Source organism: Anopheles funestus, chromosome 2RL, assembly GCF_943734845.2.
Source record: "Anopheles funestus chromosome 2RL, idAnoFuneDA-416_04, whole genome shotgun sequence".
NCBI classification, from domain to species: domain Eukaryota; kingdom Metazoa; phylum Arthropoda; class Insecta; order Diptera; family Culicidae; genus Anopheles; species Anopheles funestus.
Genome location: NC_064598.1, coordinates 14,550,648 through 14,574,941, shown reverse-complemented (window position 1 = coordinate 14,574,941; position 24,294 = coordinate 14,550,648). Strand labels below are relative to the sequence as shown.

The 24,294-nt window shown below is 44.0% G+C and overlaps 3 protein-coding genes across 3 annotated transcripts; 2 read left to right on the top strand and 1 right to left on the bottom strand.

Annotated features, from left to right (window-relative positions):
- On the top strand, positions 1 to 22,204 carry LOC125765009 (glucose dehydrogenase [FAD, quinone]). Its single transcript, XM_049429841.1, has 5 exons — positions 1 to 704; positions 15,060 to 15,287; positions 15,367 to 15,493; positions 20,110 to 21,404; positions 21,479 to 22,204. Exons 2-5 carry the CDS (start codon positions 15,138 to 15,140, stop codon positions 21,728 to 21,730), a joined length of 1,824 nt encoding a protein of 607 aa, XP_049285798.1. The 5' UTR covers positions 1 to 704; positions 15,060 to 15,137; the 3' UTR covers positions 21,731 to 22,204.
- A 53-nt stretch (positions 22,205 to 22,257) lies between these two features.
- On the bottom strand, positions 22,258 to 23,016 carry LOC125765193 (uncharacterized). The gene is made up of 2 exons (XM_049430109.1): positions 22,703 to 23,016; positions 22,258 to 22,604 (listed from the first exon to the last, which is right to left on the bottom strand). Exons 1-2 carry the CDS (start codon positions 22,746 to 22,748, stop codon positions 22,342 to 22,344), a joined length of 309 nt encoding a protein of 102 aa, XP_049286066.1. The 5' UTR covers positions 22,749 to 23,016; the 3' UTR covers positions 22,258 to 22,341.
- Positions 23,017 to 23,512: 496 nt separating this feature from the next.
- LOC125765192 (uncharacterized) lies at positions 23,513 to 24,110 on the top strand. Its single transcript, XM_049430108.1, has 2 exons — positions 23,513 to 23,638; positions 23,722 to 24,110. Exons 1-2 carry the CDS (start codon positions 23,593 to 23,595, stop codon positions 23,985 to 23,987), a joined length of 312 nt encoding a protein of 103 aa, XP_049286065.1. The 5' UTR covers positions 23,513 to 23,592; the 3' UTR covers positions 23,988 to 24,110.
- The last annotated feature ends 184 nt before the right edge of the window (positions 24,111 to 24,294 follow it).

Genomic DNA, 24,294 nt, shown 5'->3' with positions numbered 1-24,294 from the left:
AGCCACCTCTCATTTGTTGGCCAAAGCTCAACGAAGGGAGACTTCAATATCTTGAGACACTGCCGAAGATCTTGGAACGCTTTTCTTATTCTGTGCTTTTGCTCCATCCTCTTGCCGAAGGGGAGCATACGTGTGTCTGTGTGTCTGTCTGTGTGTGTGCATATGCTGTTGTTCGATCTGCGGAGATCCGCACATTTCGTACCGTACGGTGTGTCGTAAGTGATCGGAGTTGAAGAATTTTCTCTCTCGCGCGGTTCGCGACTGCGATCGCGCCAAGACGAGAAGGTACGTCCGTTCGGAACGTTCAGCTCAGATGATCTAGTGAAGTCAACCGGGACGGTGCTGTCCTGTCCTGCCAAACCAGCATCACACTGTGTGTCTGTACGCGCGATACATTCGCCCAACGCCATCGCCGAAAAGTGCCATAAGTGATCGTGAACTGATCGGCGAACAGTAGGCTAGTGAAGTGATCGATTTCGGTTTTCCCTCGAATCATCATCTGTGCCGCAGGAAGTGATCGTCCCAGAAGGGAGGAAGGTGCAATTATCGAAAAGCTCATTAGAAGCTCGTTACGCGACGGACACATTGTGCAGTGAGACAATAAAGGCTGGGACGCGATCGTTACGGCAGCTTGACACTTCAGACACAAGGAACGACGAAACAGACCCGCCCCCCTCGGCCTGGTCCGCGAACTAGTGAAGAAGGTGAATTTTCCGCACTTTCCATTTCTATCCCCGTTTATACCCATTCGTAGTTCCGCGATTGCTATCGAATGCTTCCTTGCTTGTTTTGTGCCATAAATTCCGCGTTGCGCCATGACACCATTGGTTCGCGACGGTAGCAAAAGCACCGAATGCAAAACGCACCCTACCTAATTAGCTAACACCATGTCCCATTCTCCTTCATCAAAAACCACTCGCGTCCCCCTTCCCATTCTTGCCGTGCTTGCCAGAGAGCCTCAAAGATGGCACCGACATGCGATCCATGGGACGCAGTTGTTAGCATATTTTGCCTTTTGTCTGTGTGTTTTTTCGCTATCGGACGTTAAATTATGAATATTCCGGATCATTCCGGCCATGCGTGTAGGCGCTGCATACACCCCTTCCCAAAAGTAAAGGAACCCCGCAAGCGAACGAAAACATGACTTGGAAAATGCAAACAACACCAAACAAACCGCTAGAGGAATTTTCCCTTTCAAAAACAAAACAACAGCAAAAAAGTCAAGACTCATTTTCAGCAGTGCTGCGCGTCTTCTTTCTTTCTCATTTTCTCCTTCAACCGTTCACTTGCTTTGATCGGGCTTCATTTCATGCATTTAATTGTGTGTCGCTACGCTGTGCCTTGGGATGGGTGGCCGATCGTTCCGGAACGAAACGGCGTATGAAGGATGGTTTCTCCTGTCTTCTCCCGAAAACCTCCCACATAAAAGAGGCGGAAAAGTGCTTTGAAAAAGAGAAAAAAAAAACACAGCAATGATGTAGCAACATTTTTATGCCTCCGGAACGCATTTGCGCTGTGAAGCTGCATAATGAAGAGGAACCCCCAAAACTGGAAGGAACTTCCATAAGACGAGTTTGCGAGATGTGACTTTGGTACATCGCTTATCATGCGGGGATCTTCACCATTCGTCTTCTGTTGGAAAGACAATCGAAAGTACAAAAAAAAACCCACCCGTTCACACCGGGAAAGCTCTCTTGCTAAAAAAAAAGGAAGGGAAAAGAGGAAAAGGTTAGCTAAACTGGTGAAAATAAAATCTTCGTTATTTAAAAGGTTAAAGGAAAATCAACATCCGGATATGTACGTGCCTGTGGGTGCGGGTCTGGATCGGGTTTGATTGAGTGTTTATGTATGTGGTGGATGGTATACAACAACAGAAATGTTGAAATTTTTACCTCAATCGGAAGTAAAAAAAACCAGTGTGAAAACACGCACTTTTCATTTTGCTTTTCTGGGAGGGAAATTGATGCATTTTCCAAAACCCATCCCCCTTAGAGGGGGTTGGAAAGCCTTCAAAAATTAAAACACATTTAATCAAGCAAATTACCCGATTGGATGGTTGGGAAGTTTGTTTTTGGATAAATGTAACACTCCCCCTCACATCTTAAGACGCAGACTGAATGGATCGTCGTCTAGCCACGCCGACGACCACCGGGGGAGGTCATACCGACACGGGAGCATTTCGTGACGCGAGCTAATCGTGGGAGTACCCAGTATCCGCCACTTTCCGTTTCATTTCCTTTTTCCCACACCAGTTTGAATCCAGACGACAGCGAATGGGGGGAAAAAGTCGTGTCTTGGTGACTCTTCACTACGGCCAGTCTTCACCACGGCCGTGCCGGGGCATTTGTATTTGCATTTTTAAATCATTTTTCATCGTGCACTACCGACCGGCCAGGCGCTATGATTGGGATGATTTAGCATTAGACCGAATCGTTTGCTGGATGGATGCTGCGGTTTCGGACGGCGCCGAGACGTGCTGTGATTATGGGGCCTTTGTTTATGAATTCCTCGATGCCTCTCGACCCCATCGTGTCATCTAAGCCGCTGTCCGTTCGCTGTGGGGACAGGCTGCGACAGGGAAAGGGGTGAAGAAGGGGAATTTTTGTTTTGCGAAATCGTGCCCACAAGAGCAGTACACCGAAACACCGTTCGGCACATTTGATTTGACCTCTCTAAATAGCAAATAATAAGCTGGTGAAGCTGCTGCTTAGGTAATCGGCTTGGTACTGGGTTGGTAATGCTAATTTTCTAAACGCAAAACCTCCCTCCAACAATTAGCCTGCTAGCCGGCACAGGGAAAAACGATTGTTGGTTTTTTTTTTTGGTGTGTTTTTGTTTTTGGAAGAAGACACCCCAAAAACCGACTCCGTCGGTCGGTCAACATCATAAAGTACGGTCGGCAAAACCATAACAGTCGCGGTGAAGCTGCTCGAATTTATAGTGGCCCCATAGAGTCCCTGGGGGCGATTCGTTGTTGTGATTGTTTCATAAGTCTCGGTTGGGAATCCCTTTACATTCCACCACTCCTCAGCTCGCTTCTCGCTTTTTTCCCGCCGCCTACCTCTTCAAGCCATCCAAACAGCTACTTTAATGATTGAAGGATGATTATCATGAAGCTGAAGGGCTCGCTTATCAACAAATGGTACGGTGGATTGCGAAACCGGGTTGTCTTGTCTTGTGGTAATTGAATCGAGTTACAGTTACAGCTCGGAAATGAAAGAATAACTTAAGGCAAGCAAAACCGAGAGAACGCCGAAACATGCCCAAAATACAACCATGCGAACAAGTGTCAAGAAGACACAAAAGAGCTACACACCCGCGTACCCTTTGCCCGCGCGGTTTGTTTTCCAAGGGCGGTTTTGATAACGGGGAGAACCGGGGTTGGATGGGCTGTTTGTTTTAGTTGTTGACAAGTTAGAAATAAACCGTCCACTTTTCCCGAGCACTTCAATCTGTTTATCATAAACTCAATCCAACTTTATCCCATGCAGCACTCTAATGTAATTGGAGTTTAAACTTGGAGTTCCATCCGAATAGTCCTCACACGGGGTTTTGCACCCCGTGGGCCAAAGCCTTTTCTCCCCGGTGGGAAGTTATTATTTTATCATAGAAAAGTATTTACTGTCCATTTTATGCTGAACTTCTATGGCACATCATCACCGACGCCATCATCATCACCATCGCTGCCGTTTGCCATCTTGGTCGTAGGAAAAGACACTCGAAAGTGACGGAAATCCACCCATCTGGCGCACACACACACACGAAACTTGCATTTTGCTTAACGTTTCAACTTTGCCGATAAAACTTTTCCTCCTTATTGTGTTTGTCCTAACCACCGCACAGACACACACAGCTATAACACAAAAGTGTCGAAGCATAAAACTTAGCTTCGGAAACTTTTGTCACCATCTACCGTTCGGAAGGTTCGTCCACTTGATGCCAGATATACCTGATGAAAGAATACAGCATAAAGGACAAATCCTGGCTTAATTATGGACCGGTGAAGGACGGTACCACTGGGAGACTTATTCCCATTGGAAAGGCAATTAGTGAGCTCCGTTCTTTTTAATGCCATTCCCGAAAACAATATCGCACCCTATAATTTACTCATTATCTCGTATCGGTTGTATGTCACTGCTAATGATTTCTTCATACAGCTTTTTTCCCGGGACAAGAAATCAAACCTTATCCTGTAAATTGAAACAAAAGGGATTATCTTTTGTCCTTTCTACTTGTGTAACCTAATTATGAGCTTCCGATGAATGGTGGATTCACTAGGGGTTTGATACTATCCGGAAGGTAGACACCACGACGATCCACAATCCGTAACAAATTATCACAATGATTGCGAACAAACGATTTCGCAATATGATACATGGCGGTGCCATGTTTTTGTTTACTTTTTTTTTATACATTAAATTCCTCCTAAAGCTCGATCGAAAAACCATCCCCCCGATACGAGCGGAAATAAATTGCAACAAAGTGTTCTGGATCGTGCTGTGGCAGCCATTTGATAAATTGGCCCCCGAACCGTATCGATGACGTTGCCAAATTGAATGTTGTCCGGGTGTACGGAAGGTGCAAGATAAATCATCACCGTGATATTAATCACCATTCGGTTTCGAGACATAAAAAGAGGAACACGAGCGGCGCGTTTTTCGAAGCGACTGCAGACGAGTGCAATAATTGAGTTGTGTTGTTGTTGATGAGACTCACGAATTTGTAATATAGATTTTTACTACTATAACGTTTTTAACGAGACGAGAAGAGATAGAATCAGTATTTCTCAATTAAAATCCCAGCTCAAGTTGAAATAGAGGTTAAAAGTGTGTTGGAACATCTCCAACAAATGCTTTTTAGAAGCAATTAAAAAATAAATTTGAAGTATGGCAAGGTACTCTTCTTATCACCGGTTTCTGTCCATTCCGGATGTTAAGCATTTTTTTAAGCATTAAAACACCTTTTAGCATAACTCTTGCTTTCTTCGTTTATAAATCCTTCAGTTTAGCGAAAGCGATGAAAAAAAAGCTTTCGCTTAACTTTGCATAAATTTACATAAGTTTCTATTTCATCTACCAAAAATATCACAACAAACCATCGGCATACGGATGAACTCAGAATGGGAGAAACACGACAGAAAGTGAATCGACCCATATTAGATCCTGACAGGGATGTCGATAAAAATGCAAAGTTTGGAGAGATTGGATTCTGGCGTTCCTCAATTTACGAGTGAAACTGTCAGTCTCACAATCACCTACACTGACGAATATCGGGTCATTTCTTCCCGTTTTTCGCTGTGTGCTTTTATCTCGATGCAACTTTCGGGCGCAACTTCTGGACGCTTAGTTGTCCTAAACAAAACAAAAAAAAGACTAATGGAAAAACCACCGCTAAAGTGTCCGGCGTCATGTTTGTTTACATGCGGCTTCTAGGTCACCAGGGAACGGGTTTGGTTCCGCTCGTCTAGTAATCCCCGTTGCCAGGGGCTCCATGTCAGCCGCCGTGACATTCGCGTCAAAATGGGGTGTCTAAAATAAATGTACAGTTATTCCCCAACGATCACCCACCACACCAGCAATGACCGCATTCGGTAGATGACTGGTTAATGCTTCATGCTAAATAAATATCCCAAACACACGGGCTCGGTCGTTTTGCCAGCTCGCGCGCGTGGATAGAATGCGAAAGGTGCGATGAAAGCGGGACAGAGAAAAAAGGCTCCGCGAACGATGACCTCTGGCGGTACACAAGTGCGGCTTTGTGTGCGTACGCTTATGGAAGTCGGAGAAGTGACATTCACCAAAAACTAAAAAAAAAAATGACCACCCAACTCAGTAATCCTTCCCTCCAGGAAGATTGAAACGGGTTAAAGTGGGTTAGATTTTGGATAAAAGTTTAAGAGTGACGTTGCCGTTGGGGTTCGTCTGGCTATGAAGTTGAATCTTTGACATAAGCGGTTCCAAAATCTTAGATCCGATTTATGCTGGGTATGATCCCTGTGCTGTGCTCCAAAATCCGGACATAGACCTAGAAGTGATTAATTGCCGTTGGGTTTTTAATAGCCTATCATGCTGAGGTTTGGCATTGATGTCTGCCTCACTCTAATGTGACAGTGAACATCGCAGATAGCAATCAAACAGGGTCATATTGCAATACCTTACCCTACCCGTGCAGTAACATCCTCTGCTCCATAATGGACACACCTTGGGACCAGTGTGCTCACCTTGCAATCATGGTCGAGGACGGATCGAATGCATCCCTCAGTCAACCCTTGGCTCATTAGCTCAACCTTGAACTTGGAAAAGTCTCAACTTCAACGATGACGCGACATCGGGCGCTCACATGCTAGGCATGGGGCTGCAAAACAGCCACACCATAGCAACCGGTTCCGCCCGGATTGTGCTAAAGCGGATACGAGCCGAGACCGAACAACCATTTGTGTGAGCCGGTTTATCGATGGCGTTGGCCGAACCGTGCTCACAACCATACAAACCGGTTGTACGGCACAGTCAACCAACAAACCAACACAAAAAAAAACGTTCATCCCCCTGAAGTAATGGCACAGCGAAAAAGCATCCTCCAATGGCGTGAAGTCCATCGGGCCGTAACAGAAGTGCGATTGATAATCATCGGTCACAGATAATGAAGCAAACCAGCGTCGACTCTTCTACCTCAGTGTCATCTTTGTCGCAGCACATTTCCTAGATGTCGTTTGATGAGGAAATTCGCGCCATGCATGTATGGAGTTGGGGGGAGAAAATCAAGGACATCATGGAGCATCGCATGACCGCACCAAACAAATGCCGGAAATCGGAACCGATCTCATGTGTACTTGCGGAACCATGCACAGCACTGTGGATATCCGCTGTTGGGTTTTCATTCTGCCTACGGTGCACCACGCGAATAGCTCGAAAACGGGTTCATTGTTTCATCAGGATACTGCGGCCAACGAATGGACCAGCGGGAACACTCGTCATACTTATCGGTCCTTTGCCCTCCGGGGACTTGAACGGCAAAATCACACCAACCAGACACACATACGATGGCAATCGACACGATGCACGCGGAATAATGGCAACGATCGATTTGTTTGTGCCCGATTTTAAGCCACACATTGATTGGGAATTTGTGGTTGGTGATTGTGGAATTTAAGCTGCACCTGATTGCATCGCTTAATTGCATCCGTTTTGTTAGTTTATTTTTTTCTCTCAAATTGCATTCAAATCATTGGAGCTTGTGGTATTTATGGATATGAATTCGAAATGCATTTTAATGTGCGATGGAATTAGACAAATGAGGCATCGCTTACCATGAACTTTGGAGAAGTTATTTTAAAACCACTATCATATTTAACTGAAAATCTGAATAAGCTTATTAGGGGAATTTGAAAAGCCTCAAGCTATGAGTAACGATATTTTCGTTAAGTATTCAAGCGTTATGCGCCAAGCTGTAAAAATACCTTGAAGAGACAGACAAAATTCTTCCAACGCGACTTAAACACATCAATAACCTTAAAGCCTTTAGATTCAGAACCAGTTGTGTACGGGTAAGCCGAAAAGCCAACGAGCTGAATGGCTTTTGCCAAATGTCAATTAAACTGCATTCACATCCTTCACCAAAAAAAACCGGTTACCGGTATTGCCCAAAAATACCAAAATTGTTTCATTCCACACAGAACCTTTAATCGCCTTACTTACCTGTTGAACCATTCTGACCATTAGGACTTTGCTTTTAGGAACACATTGCTAATCACCTATGGCCAATTCGCAAGAAGCTTTTCGTTGCCGCCCCCACCATTTGTAGCACAGTTATGTAAGCTTCTCACGTGCGTAAAGATGGCGATTTTTTTCTTTACTCTATTGTTCTTCTGTGCGTACCATCGTATGTGCCGAGAAGTCATCACAGTGCACAGGTCGGTCGGTCTGACCTGGCCGGGGAGTTGAATGATCTTTTGTGGCGTTCGCTGCCCAACCCAGCGTCATGTTGGGCGGCATGTTTAATCAAGCGATGGCGATAGATGATGGTGGATTTTGTGGCTCGCAGCTCGTTTCCCTTTGGCAGGGGTTGTTCTATCCTAACACGAACCCCTCCGGTGCAAGAAAAAAGAAGGGCTGTAAAATTAATCTCATTGTAATTCTCGTAGGAATTTTGCTTCATTTCGATTTCCTTTCTCAGCGCGTCCTTTAGTACCGGGTGGTTTTGATTTGCGTGCTACAGTTTGAAAGGAAATAAATCATAAAGTAAACGAATTTTCTTCCTAGCTCGCCCAACAATCTCCCAGAAGGGAGCGATACGCTTAGCGGTCCAGCTTGCTTTATCGTGCGTTTTATTTTGATAGATAAATCTGCTATCACTTTATTCGTTCCAGTCAATGGGAGTTTCTCAGACAAAGAAAGCTTTTTCTCTGCAACACCAAAAATCCCACGATGGCTATCTTAACCCCAAAAACCTCACTACTGTCTTTCCTGGACGTCAGGAAACATGATTTTTCGTTTTACGAAACCACTGAACCCACAAGCCTCATCCCGTCTGGAAGGATTTCGATACATTCTCTCGCCTGTTTCTCGGCTGGGACGTGCAGTGATGGACAAACTTGCTACCGTTGTCAGTGTACCCCACGAAAAATGCCCACCGGCTAAAGATAACCCTGAATCATTGTTGGACGTTTAGTTTCCAACCGGCCGGGCCAGGACACGGCATCCTTTCCTTCATCCTTTGTGATGGGGAGGGAAAAAACTTTTCCACCGCCATCACAAACTACAGCGCGCAACATAAATCTTAGCAACATGGTTTCTGGGCGAAGGAATGGGAAGAAGGTTGTATGTGGCTTCCGCCCGACAGAGAAGTTTCTTTTCCACGCTCGCTTCATTAATATTCGAACGGAATCTGTGAAAGTGTTTTATTCTTTACGTGCGCCGTGTCAGCGCACAAGCAACACAGCACAGAGAAGGGAACGATTTCCCTGCTTTTGAAACTAGTTTCTTAACATAGGATAGAATTTTCATCGCATCGATTGAGAACTGAACGTTCATTGACGAAACCGGTTGTTTATTTTTCTAAGCACTAGAAAAGTATGTCAATTAACAATGAGTTCCCTAAATCCATTAGCAAGCTGTATTGGTTTTGTGAAATATTTTTTTAATCCTTATAAGCTTTAATATAATGGGGCGGCCAGATGGTGCATGTGATTAGTGTTGGGTCAAGTAGCTCTTTTGCAAGAGCGGAGCGCACCGCTCTCGCTCTCTAAAGTGTGCGGTGCGCTTGAGGTAGCTCCACACAGGAGCGATTCCTGCGATACAGCTACCACTATTTCCCGTGAGCTGTGCGGGAGCGCGCACAATAAGTTGACCGGAGCGATAGCTATAGCCTTAGGAAATTTTAATTTTTTTTGTTTTTTTTTTATTTATTTTTTGTTTTTTTTTATTCTTTTCTTCTTTTAAAGCATTATTTGAGTGAAAAGAAACTTATTGTAACAATTTCGCATTAAAATAAAACAAATTTTTAAATTTTGCTAAATTGCTCAAAAAAATGGCAAGGGGTAAGCCTTATGAAATTTTCGAGTTGAAATTTTTTTTTAATTTTTTTATTATTTTTTATTCTTTTCTTCTTTTAAAACATTATTTGAGTGAAAAGAAACTTATTGCAACAATTTCGCATTAAAATAAAACAAATTTTTAAATTTTGCTAAATTGCTCAAAAAATGGCAAGGGGTAAGCCTTGGGATATTTTCGAGCTGAAATTTTTTTTTAATTTTTTTGTTGTTTTTTATTCTTTTTTTCTTTTAAAACATTATTTGAGTGAAAAGAAACTTATTGCAACAATTTCGCATTAAAATAAAACAAATTTTTAAATTTTGCTAAATTGCTCAAAAAAATGGCAAGGGGTAAGCCTTGGGAAATTTTCGAGTTGAAATTTTTTTTATTTTTTTTTATTTTTGATTCTTTTTTTCTTTTAAAACATTATTTGAGTGAAAAGAAACTTACTGTAACAATTTCGCATTAAAATAAAACAAATTTTTAAATTTTGCTAAATTGCTCAAAAAATGGCAAGGGGTAAGCCTTGGGATATTTTCGAGCTGAAATTTTTTTTATTTTTTTTATTTTTGATTCTTTTTTTCTTTTAAAACATTATTTGAGTGAAAAGAAACTTACTGTAACAATTTCGCATTAAAATAAAACAAATTTTTAAATTTTGCTAAATTGCTCAAAAAATGGCAAGGGGTAAGCCTTGGGATATTTTCGAGCTGAAATTTTTTTTTAATTTTTTTGTTGTTTTTTATTCTTTTTTTCTTTTAAAACATTATTTGAGTGAAAAGAAACTTATTGCAACAATTTCGCATTAAAATAAAACAAATTTTTAAATTTTGCTAAATTGCTCAAAAAATGGCAAGGGGTAAGCCTTATAAAATTTTCGAGTTGAAATTTTTTTTATTTTATTTTTGTTATTTTTATTCTTTTTTTCTTTTAAAACATTATTTGAGTGAAAAGAAACTTATTGTAACAATTTCGCATTAAAATAAAACAAATTTTTAAATTTTGCTAAATTTCCCCAAAAAAAGGTAAGGCCTTAGGAAATTTTCAAATGGAAGCGCATCGCACAATCGCTCCTGTGTGTAGCGCTCCTTGTGGTGCGAAACTTCGCTTCTGGACTATTTCAACTAAAAAAGAAATTGTCAGATAATTTTTTAAATAAACCTTTACATAAATGAAAAATTCTATTTGCACTTAAAAACGGACTTTAAAACTTTACTTTAGAATCTTTCCAAGTTGCAACGAAACATTGTACCGAAGTTTTCCACAAACGTAAATTACAATAATCTTTACATTCTAACCACACATTAAATCTACACCATTTTGCTTCTAGTGGTTGTGGTTTTCCTTTAGACTTTAGAATGGATTTAAAGAACCCCGAGCTGCATTTCTTGCAACAACAAAAAAAAATGAGTAAAGAACGATCTCCGTTGCGGTGTCCGTGTCGGAAATTGATTTTATTTTTCTCCATCCACTATCCCGTTCTCGTACATTCCAACCCCCACGGGCAACACTTTTCCAGCGTTAGAAAGTTTCACCGCAAAATCTTTAACATTGCCTTCGCCTCATGTCAGATACACCAGCCCGGCACCCCGTATCCGGGCTGCACCAAAAGTACCACCAACAAGTGTCAACCCGGTGTGAACCTGGCGTGTTGGTAAGAAAGATTTCCTTGACAGACTAAGCAGCATATTTTTTGTGTCCGGTAACATCATGGGGCAGGAAGAGACATTCTGGTTCTGGTGTAAATACAGCCATCGGGTCTCCCATAAGCTTCGGTGCTTTATATCCTCCTTCCACTCTCCGACGCGGCACAATCTTTTCTGCGTCCACAGTAAAACGCTTTTATGCGATGCTGTTTGAGGCGATTTTTCTTCTCTTTTGAACGGTACCGTAGCATCTGAACATCTTTCTTGGGGCATCAGATTTTTCTTCTCTTGCGAGTTAAAAAAAATCTACAACCACACTAAATGATGCGTCAATATGCTTGTCTCGGTCACAAATATATGGTTTTATGCGAACAGACACAAGGTTTGTACACGTGTGCTGTGCACAATTGGCAACTGATTTCAGGTTAGGTTGTGTCGAACCGATTTAGGAAAACGTGTGCCGAGTGCCCGAAAAGGCTTTCTCAAAGTGATCTTCTTCATTTACACATTTGCAAAGCAAACCACACCACACACAAGACAGTTGTGGCCTTTACCATTTACCCCGTCAATAGTGACTTAATCGTACCGTACTGGGCATATTGTACTTACCTTTAGCGGTGTAACGCGTGCGTGTCACAATCTCCCATCAACGTCAATCACTGCCGAGCCAGCCGTTCGATTTCTTGGGGAAGATTTAATCCGTCCATTTACCCAATGCAATCTGCCACCTACGGCACATTGAAGATGCGACTGAATCTGGTGGATTTTCTTGTTGCTTCCGGCGAACAGCGTCTGTAGCGGAAGCTGGTAATGCAATTTTCACCATCAATCGTCTTAATGAACGGGTTTCCCGGATTTACTGACACCGTTGCGGTAGCATCAGCAGTACTTGCAGCTCCATTATCCACCAACGGGTTTGCTGCTCGTTCCGATCGGTTCCATTGCCGGTGGGTGAACTCGAACAGTAATCAGGTAACTGATCCGACCTTACTTTTTACGAGGCATGGTTTTTGGGGGCGAAATCGTTCAAGTTGTGCCGTAAAATGAAATTACACCCAAAAGTAATTAATGTTGGTGGAAGGAACGCGATGGAGGGAGGAAAATTATTATCCTTCTCGCTTCATTTACTTGCTTGTGGAGTGTAATCGATAGCTGTTTATGGGGTTTAATTGGGGAAGAATTTGATAGAACAAGTTTTGTAGCAATTAAAATTTATCATCAATGTAATATAAGCTTTATTTAAAGCTTTTGTACTGTAGCTAAAGTTGAGTAGTGAGTTGAGTAGACGTTTTTGATTTTTTTCAACAAAAGAGATAATTTTTCAGGAAAATCGTTTTCAAAGCTATAATTACGACAGAAAGCAAACAAGGCTCTTTCACACACTCTATCGCAATGTTCTCTTGCGGTCCATCTTTTGATTACGTATCACCGGTAGCACATCGTCCAACTTTCCTTCAGACAATAATGAACTCTCCGTTGTCTAACGATTTATTCGATCCGATTAAAAAGACATCCAGCCAAGAAAATGGTACACGTAACAGCATCAGCCCCTATCAGCCCCGAATTGATCTACCGAATTGTTCGTGCCGCATTTGCTTTTTTCCCAAAAGAATGCATTTGCATTTGATTTGCGGTACATCGACAGTGTTCCGCTCATTCATTCCCGCCCGACCGAAAGCAGAAGTCAATGCTCAGTGAACGCCTTCCCGTTCCGTGCATTTTACCTTTTTTTCTACTATCGTAAGACTCACGAAATTCACAGTCTCACACCACTGGCCCTCCCCATCGTGCGTCTCTCACCGATAGGGGGATGGTGGGTTGTAATGTTGTAACCTTTGATTACACAAACTTTACCAAAACCAGGGGTGTGTACCACCGGGAGGTGGATGAAGCAGAGAAGGGGAAGACGACCCTGGATCGGTGGGGGAGGCCACGACAAATCATCCGACCCATCGGCTTTGAGCCACTTTTTCGAAAACCGAAACTGGCAATTTTATCAAATCTTTCAATTACCCTTCGATGCACCATGGCTGCATACGGTATGCACGGGCCAGATGAAATGGAAAGCGAAGATGAAGAACGCACTACTGGAGTCTATTGCGAGAAGCCCTTGGGCGTGATGTGGTACAGAAGGTAGACAATTGCAATTGCATCCCCCAGCCTCATCCCCCCCAGGTTTTTGGGGTGGTTTGTGTTTTTGCTTATGTTGCATTTTTTAATATTGCATGTTCCGATGCAACACACTGAAATCTCGTTAGCAGTCATGTTTTGCTGCATTATCGCTATTATTTTTCGTGCAGCTCCAATTTATTTCTTCCGGCAGGCCTGGGGCTCTTCCCAATTGCCAATTCCACCCGGAGGCTATTGCTTCGTGTTTTGTTTTGGCAGAGTTGCGGGAGGGTTTTTGTGTTGTTCCGATGCACACCATGATGCACACTGTGTTTTGCCTGATGAGAGAAGCCACACGATAGAAGCGTCGCTCGTCAGCATTTCCCGGGTTGATCGGACCGGGTTTAGATTGTTGTTCGCTACCGCTTCTTTTGTTCGATGCTGCTCGCATTGCAAATTGAATCGATTTCCACATTGCAACCGTTCGTATGCCGGATATTTCAGAATGCAACAGCACTATGACGAGATTGATCGATGCTGTTCGGGAAACGGAACGTTCATCTTCTTATGGTCATGCAGGGGGGGATGAAAATTTCCTCCCATTACTCACTTGTTTGTGATCCGGCTTGGGCTATCTTGTAGCCTGAACAAACAACACGAGCCTACGCCAATACAATGACATCCGTAGCAGGGGGTACAAAAAAAACCCTCAAAACAATAATCGTTTGTTTCAAACATGTTGGAGTTGTTAAGCATGGCGCTAGTCGTCATCTTCACACACTAATTGGATACAAATGCACAAACAGTTAAGCAGGGAGTTGTTATTCTTCCCTGCGTGATAATTAAAAACAAGCGAACCTCGTTAAATGTTTACACGGTTTTAGAACCAATCCTGCGCCCATTAATTCCCCCGAGCGTCGTTTAGTTTTAATGGTTAATTTGAAAACCGAACATGTTGCCCAAATTGCCGTTTTTGTTTGCTGACGATTCTGCCACTGGAAATATTGCACAAATTAAACGTTTAAGCAAAAAGCTTTAAAGTTTACATAAAGGTTTATTGTAATATGAAATGTTGTTTAAATAGCCGTGTTGTTCCGGGAGAAGAACCTAGAAGCTTATCCATTCTAGCCATGTAGTTGGTACAGTGAGCTTTTAACAACAAGATCGTTGAGGATAAAGTCTGAAAAAGGCTGCGTTGAGCGTAATTAGTTTCTTCTTTTATTTTACAAGCTTGCCAGCTATTTTTAGAGACCGGAATACTTTATCTAGTAGTTTATCTTTATGAAAGCTAATAAGTAACAAGACAACAAAGTACGCAAAGTTCAAGCAACAAGTCTTTTGTCATCTCTTGTTACCTTTGGCTCCTCGAAACATCGCAACGAATCGTTCCACATGGACATTATTTTTCCACAACAATTCAATTACGGCTCACGCTTCGTGGTGCCATTTGTGCCAAACATCACATCACACATCTGAAGTCGCCATTCACTCACTCGGAACACAAGGTGCTCCGAACATGCGCCACACATTTCCGTGATGCAATGTACGTCACACTGCAAGCTTTCGTGATGCTGCCGCACGCGGTAATGTTCTTCATTCGGCATTAACAAAAATGAAGCACAGACGAAAAAATAGCTCTCTCGATCGATTTGGCCTTGCTCCGATTATTAATACCACTTACCGTGTTTCGAAGAAGTTCACCATTCGAAAGCCTTACCAGTGCATATACAACCGGAACATTTCACGTTTGTATTTTTTTGTTTTTTTTTTGCAGAACCCGACGGAACGGATTGAAGAACAAACGCCTTGACATTACGTCAGTGGTGTCGGCAGCGGCACAACCGGTAACAGGATGTCGTCCTGTGCGTGTCCTATGACGAGCCCCGTCGGGGCAACACTGGCGGCACTGTGCGGCGGTACGCAGTACATGCTGTTTATGGGATTGCTGGAGGTGTTCATAAGGTCACAGTGCGATCTGGAGGATCCTTGTGGACGTACCAAGGTAAGGCATTCCTTCTCTACCCGGTGAAAGGATCGTGAACCGGTTCTAAAGTGGCTTTTTCGTTGCTTCATTTCTGCAGGCAAAAACATCCCGAAATGTGGACTACGAGTATGACTTTATCGTCGTTGGTGGTGGATCGGGTGGTTCGGTAATCGCATCGCGGCTGTCGGAAATCAAGAACTGGAAGGTACTCCTCATCGAAGCAGGTAAAGTTCTTGGGCAAAACTGTAAGCAGGGTAGGGAAGTTGGGAATGCAAGAAAGAGAATGTGTCCTCGTGTCTCGGTTGGTTGACCTCCGACGGGTCTCAGTTTTCCACACAAGAAATAGCTCTTCTTTATGGTGCATCCCCAAAACCAGTCTTGCAACCATCTGAACCACAATTCTCCAACAAAACAACAACGAGTCTGCGTGTATGTTTGAGCAATTTGTACGGATGGTCGAGACCCGATAGAATGGAAGATTATAATAAATGATACACAAACTTTCACGCGTGCTTTAAGTCCCGACCACTTAAGGCACTGATGCCGCAGTCACGTTTTGTGAGGTTATGCTGGTTTCATTTGTTGTTGGTCGTAGTTTTCGATTATTAGCAATGGAACGCTGGTATATATGTGTTCCAGCCCTGATATTTTCCGGCCACAAACAAGGCATACGTTTAGATGGTAATCGTTGTGGTTGTGTTGTAGTGCGTGTTTACGGCTAACCTTTCGTCAACCCTTTGCTGGTCATCGCCTTTCCTGGGTGCGTGCCCATACAGAGCTCCCGAGATGCGTTTGACACGACTCGTCAGTACCTAATGTGTCGCGGTTCGTTACGGAACGAACTCAACAGGTTGAGCAAAGTTCTCCACTGTGTGATGCGCGAAAGGGGGAATAGAAAAGAGGGAAAACCCCATCATGTCCTTCTACTGTCGAGATGTAAATCTCGCACACTGACCATGGCCTCGCACGAGTTTTGTACATGCTGGTGGAGATGACTCCTCTCGCCAGTACTGGCATTTACCCTCCCCAGGCCAGAGTGTTTGCAATTCTCGGCTACCCGGTGTGATCGGTGTTGCAGCAGGGTCTGACATTTACTTTCATAAAATACCGTTCTCCTGGGACGATTTCCACTGTGGTGAGCATGTGTCAGCAGTTACTCGTTTTATTATATCTTTGCTGTTGCTGCTGTTGTTGCTTACTATGCGTTCCGTCCCGTCCAGAAGCGCCGGATGATTATTGCCAAGTTGACTTTGGCCTTTTGGGGGCATTTTTCGGTGTGCAAAACAACGAACAAAACGCGCTAGGGATGACATTTACTGCTACGAAAATTCGCGTCGTTTTTTGGGAGAATTTTCTGTTTCGTTTCACTTTCGGGGTCGTCCGGTTGGCCTTTATGGGTAGTTTGTTTTTTCGGCAGGGTAGTTTACATTTTTCCCTCGGCACTAAAAAGCTTATTATATTGGGATACATCGGTTACATCGGTGAACCTTTGCCACCATTTTGCCGGAGCTGAGCGACGGTCAAGGGGATGCTTTGTTATTGCGGTCGGTGAAGTAGTTATTAACTCCAGAACTTGATATGGTCGAAAGCAACTTCCAGCTCGTCCATTATTGCCATTTTGGGTGACCGGAATCCATCGGTGACATTTACATGGTGGAGGTTCTTACGTTACCTTCTTTCGATGCACACAAAACAATTATTCGCAACTTTCCCTCCAAAAAGAAAAACGTTTCCAAAACGAGTTCCTCATCAGCCAAAAATTAATGTGTTCAATGGTTTCATTACCACACCGAAATACAGCTGCCGAACGGATGGGTATGCGATCATTAAACCACGTCACAGCTCATTTCACACGATTAGCGGCGATTTTCTTTGCATCTTGCAATTATGCGTTCGTACAATTATCATCTATTCCGTGCGCACCACTGACCTTGACCCAAAACGTGCCCAGTAACGTCCAGCACAATCGGCGTTCTATCGGAAACGATCGAGTCTTCTGCAGTGCGGCTTGTTAAAAAAAAATATTCTAACTCGCCAACGCACATTTGGTGAATTGCATGAACACAGCACAGGCAAATCCAACATGCATTAGACGGCACAATAGTCACCTTTTCCCTACCATCCACCAACGTGAGACGAACAGCCAAGTGTGAGACCGTTCAAATGATGCCGAACACCGTCAAGATTCGCGAAACAACATTCCAGTCCGATGTCGGCGTGTGGTTCACGAGGAAACAATCATCTCTTGCGGCATTGTGCCGCATTTTTCGGTTCATCTGTACGCTTTCGTCTGTACCCCATTCAATTGACCCCGCTGGTACATCCAAACATTTCCATGCGCGGCAAACGGGCCACAGCGCTAAACATTGTAAGCAGCTAAATGGTTGTTGCTCTTGTTGCAAAAATCCGAACACGGTCAATTTTAGTACACCAACTCCCACTAGAAGGGAGTACAACCGATAGGTTGGCTAATCGAATGTACCATCTCGGCGGGTCCCGAGATACCTTTCGGGGGCCGTGGAGGGGTGTGTATAAGCCTCCAAACTCCCAGCAGCCCCGTTCGACCCCCTGCAGGGGTGGATCGAATCGACAAGAGAATGCACCGATCGGAAATCGTTCCTCCCTTTCGCGTGTGTTTTGTGTTTTTTTTTCGGTGGAGAGAAAAAACGCTTTACCCCAAACTGAGAACTGGGTCGTTTATCGACGTTTTATTCGCTACAATTAGCATCCCCATCGATACGAAACATTGCACACGGAGTTGCACAAGAAAGATTTTACCTGCAGCGGGCGGGACTGTTTCGATTCGAATTCTTTCGAACCTTTGTCCAGCGGGCGGAACGAACACTTCGCCATTAATCGATCATCCATTGCGTGACGAGAGCTTTCAGGGCTTTTAAAACTGGCAATCCCAAATAAAAGCCAATTTGTGCGGATTAGTCTGTCACACTGGAAACTCTTTTTTTTTTTTGCTGTCAACAATGCAACAATCCGAACTAGAATTGGAGTCGCTTGCTGACATTGGAAATGCAATTTTTCCCACTAACAGCGTCACCATGTATGCTCACGAGCGTGTGCAACAATTTGCAGAATATTTGCGAAAATAAACCCCCTCCGGACAAAACTACCACCCTTTCTAGGTTGGGAAAGGTTGCTCCATTATATCCGCTATAATACTCCCCCCTTTCTCCACAACGGATCTCCGTACGTTCGTTCCTTTTCTGCTCCATTTTTTGTGCCTATAGCATGATAGCAAATGTGGGGATGCACTTCACAATTCAATTACTTTTTCCCAAGTGCATCATTTCCCTTCCAACTGTAGGCTTTGCATGATAAAGCGAGAAAGCCAACGCTGTCGAACAACATCACAATCGTTGGTTTTCCATCCGTCATATCAAATGGAGACACGTTTTGTTGTTTAGTTCTTTTGTGTTGCTTTTTATCAAACCCAACACCCTCAACCCTTCGGCACAAAGCAGAAAACGGAAAGCTTCAAAACCAAACGCCACATTTACGAAGCGCACAACCAACTTTAATTGACGGTTGTGAAACGGATGGTTGGAAGTGTGATGAATGGTGGAACTAGCTTTTTTTGGATGCTTTACATTAAAGTGTAATTCATTTAATGTTGGATTTGAATATAGCCTACACCGATAGAGCGGGTTTTTTTTCTTAAACTATTTCTCCAGTTTAATATGCTAAGTCACTGCGCCTCTAGAAGCCATGGGCGATGGCAAACATGGGCAAACAACAAAAGGCAAAAGTTTTGAAATTAAAATCTTCTGCAATGCACGTGTATAATGATGCATCATTATCTCCGGCCGCAGGTCTGCATGATAGTGCAACACCGATCGCGCCCCGGCAGGTTCACCGTGGAGTAATAATCGTGAATAAATTCAATTAGCCACCCTCGCTCTCACACCTTCTTCTCTCCAACCGATCTTTGGGAGTTAGACGTGACGCATTTGGTGATGTTGCAGCCCCTTATTGTACTTGGAGATCGCATTAAAGCGATGATCAGTATGTTTGGTACGTTTGATTTTACTTAAAAGTGGTTTATTATTTAATAGAAAAATTAACGCGAAAGTGTTTAAAGATCTTATCTTTAAGGTAAAGAGCTTTTCAGGAAAAGCTCTCCAAGAGTGTTGTTAGACAAAGAGGGCCAGCAAACCAACAAATTCACCGCATGGCACTTTACCAGATACTCCAGCGGCAACATAAAAATAGCTCCCATTTTTCCAATGATGGATCGTCGGCAAGATGCCCCTCTCAGACGTTCCACATGCTCAACCGATATCGGCAAACTGTGGCTGTGTTAACCTCACCTCGCATGTGGATCATGCCAACAGGCAAAACGCGTACCGATTCACCCGGTTAGCACAATTGAAAAGCAAATCTTGCGGAAAATTCTCCATCGATGTAAAAATCTCACCCCGCCCTACACACGTCTCCGAAGCACGTGCGAAGCAAAAGGCACGAAGCGTAGGGAGCAGCTGAAGAAGAGAAGCCTGGAGAGTAGCTGAAGAAGCTTTTTGTACCGATTACTTCACCCGGTACGACGTTCGTTCACTCGTTTCCACACAAACACACTCGCATGTCAAATATTGTTTCTTCGCATCTGCGAGCCAACTTTTGCAAAAGAGCGACTCTGGAATCAATTGTTTTCCCTATCAGCTTAATCGTTCGTGTTTGCCGTGGCAGTCGTCTCGAAAGAGACGTCTAATTAGCGATATATTTGCCAACATGTTGGCGCACCAATTTCAACTGCCGTCCCGTCCCGGTGTGGTAATGGTGTTTGTCTTTTCCCTCATTCTCGTTTCTTCATCTCTCTGACTACCCGCAGGACCGGACGAACCTACCGGAGCGCAGATTCCGTCCATGTTTTTAAACTATCTTGGCAGTGACATCGATTGGAAGTACAACACGGAACCGGAGCAGTATGGATGCCTTGGATCACCGGAACAGCGTTGCTACTGGCCGCGTGGCAAGGTGCTCGGTGGTACCTCGGTACTGAACGGCATGATGTACATACGCGGTAACCCACAGGACTACGACGACTGGGAAGCGATGGGCAACCCCGGATGGAAGTGGAAGGATGTGCTGCCGTACTTTATGAAGTCGGAAGACAACCTACAGATCAACGAAGTCGACTCAAAGTACCATTCGACCGGTGGTATGCTACCGGTTGGACGTTTCCCATACAATCCACCATTCTCCTACTCGGTTCTGAAGGGCGGCGAACAGCTGGGCTATCAGGTGCAGGATCTTAACGGGGCCAACACGACCGGATTCATGATTGCGCAGATGACCAACAAGAATGGCATTCGGTTTAGTGCCGCACGTGCCTTCCTACGTCCCGCGGTGAATCGGCCCAATCTGCATATCCTGCTGAACACCACCGTTACCAAGGTGTTGGTACATCCGACCTCCAAAACTGCGCACGGTGTCGAGATCGTCGATGAAGATGGCCACATGCGCAAGATTCTCGTCAAGAAGGAAGTTATCGTAAGTGGTGGAGCTGTCAATTCGCCACAAATTCTCCTGCTGAGCGGTATCGGACCGAAGGAACATCTCGAGAAGGTTGGAGTACGACCAATTCATGATCTACCGGGTGTTGGTAAGAATCTGCACAACCACGTGGCATATTTCATCAACTTCTTCCTGAACGATACGAATACGGCTCCACTGAACTGGGCAACGGCCATGGAGTACCTTCTGTTCCGTGATGGTCTAATGTCCGGAACGGGTGTGTCGGCGGTTACAGCGAAGATTAGCTCCCAGTATGCCGAGCGACCCAACGATCCTGATCTTCAGTTCTACTTTGGTGGCTTTTTGGCGGACTGTGCCAAGACCGGTCAGGTTGGTGAGCTGCTCAGTAACGATTCTCGCTCGGTACAGATCTTCCCGGCAGTGCTGCATCCAAAGAGCCGCGGGTACATTGAGCTCAAATCGAACGATCCACTGGAGCATCCCAAGATTGTTGTGAACTATCTGAAGGAAGATCACGACGTGAAGGTGTTGGTTGAGGGTATCAAGTTTGCTGTGCGTCTCTCTGAAACCGATGCTTTGCAGGCGTACGGTATGGACCTTGACCGTACGGCCGTAAAAGCCTGCCAGGACAAAGAGTTCGGATCACAGGTATGTTTGTTGTATGGAACTGTTATTACTCCTATTGCGATGTTACTAATGTTGGACGTCTCTGTCGGTTACAGGAATACTGGGAGTGTGCCGTACGACAGAATACCGGTGCCGAGAACCATCAGGCAGGTTCGTGCAAGATGGGTCCGACCAGTGACACACAGGCTGTGGTCGATCACGAGCTCCGGGTGCACGGTGTGAGGAATCTGCGAGTCGTCGATGCGTCCGTCATGCCGAAGGTGACCTCGGGCAATACGAACGCACCGATCATCATGATTGCCGAGAAGGGTGCCCATCTTATTCGTCGAGCGTGGGGTGCTCGCTAGAGAACTAACGCTAGCGGACGGCTTCTCCTAGCATTTACGATACGATGGGATAGATTCATTTATCATGTAAGCTCCTCGTTTAGGCACAAGTTCGTCCCAGATGTTGCCAAGGTTCAGCAAGGAAATGTATGTACCCGCACACCGGGGAAGTCTTCGATTCTTTAGCAAGTATTATGCATCTTTCAACAACGTTTACACTCTGTCTACCTCGAATGGCAAATGAACTTTTTCTTTTCACTTCGTTCAACCGTCTGCCGCACACCGGTTAGGGCAAGTTATACAGTGCGCTATAGACTGCGAGGTACTCGTGGATCGAACAATCGAACATCGGCATGTAGTTTCAGTAGTTAAACAATCGGCATACATTTCCCTACCGTCTAGGCATGGCAAAACTCGCCACATGGCCCGCTCAAATTGTGTTAATGTAAAGTTAAATTATGAATATCAATAAAGAATAATTATGGTACAATCGAACGTCTCATGCAGAAAGGGAATATATGAAGAAGGAAAGCAAAAACACATTCATATCGCTTTTAGACAGGTTTACCAAAATTTATTACAATTTGATTAGAATCGGGCCAGAATCGAAGTAATACAAAGTAAAGCTTCCATTAGTGGTTGTTTGGTCGATTGATGCGGTTAGCGATACGGTTTCCCAGCTGGTTCGGGATACCTCCACCAATGTTGGACGGCATGGTAGCGTTCTCGGCACCACCGACACCTTCGGCCGGGTTCGACGGAACGGTCGTGTTCATGTTGTTGGGCAAATCACCCGGATTCGTCTGGTTGCCACCGACCGGTGCCTGGATCTCACCAACAGCCGGCGTAGTCATACCGCTGGGCAGCTGATCGAGCTGGGGAGCCGCATTGATGGCTGCACACAAGGAGTTTGGAAAACGAAAAAGTTTTAATGTATGTTTTTTTTTCTTCCTCTTTTGACCACTCTCTGCACTACTCGTTTTTAAGACGTACCGACAATAGTCAACAGAACAGCAATGGCAGCAACTTTGAAAGCCATTTTTACTATACGATGGAGCACCACGGGTAGATGTTTGCTAGAGTACGGAATGATGAATGGTTGTCGGTAAAGAACACATCCAGCACTTTTTATAGTCGACTTTCGTACGAATAGCTTCGTTGTTTTATGATGATAGCAGACCAATTAGTTCTCGGTTGGAAGGCAAGAAGTTTTTGCACCATGTTTTGATTGATAATAACACGAGCTGAGACAATTTTGCCGTTAAAAAACAATTTGCCAGGATCGAGTGGAAAATTGCATTTTTATCACCCATGAAGTTTGAAAAGCATTCATGTTCATTGCCCTGTAAGTGATATGGTTGCTTTCGATGATAAGAATGTGCAGCAATTTCCCAAGCAACTTACTGATGTTTGCTTTTCTTCTTGTTTCGTTTTATTTAATTTTTTCATTCATTTGAAAAAACATTTATAATATCATTTATGATTTATGAGTATCGTCATTGAAAGTTTTGAAAAAATACCAATAATTAATTTCTCCTAGAAAAAGTACTCAGGTTATTGTTTTAAATAGAAATTCGCTATTTCTCACTTCTTCATGTTCTCCATGGAGTTAGAAAGTAATTACGCTAATATGTATAACACAAAGTATACTAAATGAGGCTAATGGACACGATAAGAGATATGAGCAACCGTAATTAATATTCATATATGATATCGCAAACACATTAAGCACATGATTGGATGCCTATTAGTATAACAATTTCTATAACGCTTTCAAACTTTCAGAGTATAAATAGTTAACCATATTGCTAAGAAAAGTCACATCACACTACTAGTTGTGTTTCAGTAAGCGAACGAACTTCAAACTACCAAACAACTTAACAATGGCTTTCAAAGTAGCTGCCTTTGCCATCCTTCTGGTCACTGTCGGTAAGTTCTTCGTACGCTAAGTTGCTTACTTCTTGTTACGGCTTCATTACGAAGATTAATGTGTTTTTCGTACTACGCTTAAGCCATCCATGCGGCTCCCCAGCTCGATCAGCTGCCCAGCGGTATGACTACGCCGGCGGTTGGCGAAATCCAGGCACCGGTCGGTGGCAACCAGACGAACCCGGGTGATTTGCCCAACAACATGAACACGACCGTTCCGTCGAACCCGGCCGAAGGTGTCGGTGGTGCCGAGAATGCTACCATGCCGTCCAACATTGGTGGAGGTATCCCGAACCAGCTGGGAAACCGTATCGCTAACCGAATCAACAGCCGTAACAACAAACACTAGCACGGTTCCGATCGAGACTAAAAGGATTTTGAACGCATGAGCAAGCATGGGATGTAGGACGCACGAAAAAAGAAGCTCTCAATAAATGCAAATAATAAGCTGAAAATTTGTTACGCACTTTAACGCAACAGAAGTATGAAGAACGAAATATCACAGCATGAACTGTTGATGGGTCCCCAACATTAATTAACCAAACCAACACACACATACTGGAAGGTATAAGTTGTTCCACTCGTGTTACATATCCATTACAGTATCATGCCCAAAACTTCGGATAAGGGCCAAAATTTACGCGACCGGTTTACTA

What these genes read in the sequence shown, in the direction of transcription:
- LOC125765009 (XM_049429841.1), top strand. Translation starts at nt 15,138, where the DNA reads ATGTCGTCCTGTGCGTGTCCTATGACGAGCCCCGTCGGGGCAACACTG. An exon ending in GGTACTCCTCATCGAAGCAG is followed by an intron (nt 15,494 to 20,109) that starts GTAAAGTTCTTG and finishes GACTACCCGCAG; the next exon opens with GACCGGACGAACCTACCGGA. An exon ending in ACAAAGAGTTCGGATCACAG is followed by an intron (nt 21,405 to 21,478) that starts GTATGTTTGTTG and finishes TGTCGGTTACAG; the next exon opens with GAATACTGGGAGTGTGCCGT.
- LOC125765193 (XM_049430109.1), bottom strand. Translation starts at nt 22,748, where the DNA reads ATGGCTTTCAAAGTTGCTGCCATTGCTGTTCTGTTGACTATTGTCG. An exon ending in TGTTCTGTTGACTATTGTCG is followed by an intron (nt 22,605 to 22,702) that starts GTACGTCTTAAA and finishes CCTTGTGTGCAG; the next exon opens with CCATCAATGCGGCTCCCCAG.
- LOC125765192 (XM_049430108.1), top strand. Translation starts at nt 23,593, where the DNA reads ATGGCTTTCAAAGTAGCTGCCTTTGCCATCCTTCTGGTCACTGTCG. An exon ending in CATCCTTCTGGTCACTGTCG is followed by an intron (nt 23,639 to 23,721) that starts GTAAGTTCTTCG and finishes ACTACGCTTAAG; the next exon opens with CCATCCATGCGGCTCCCCAG.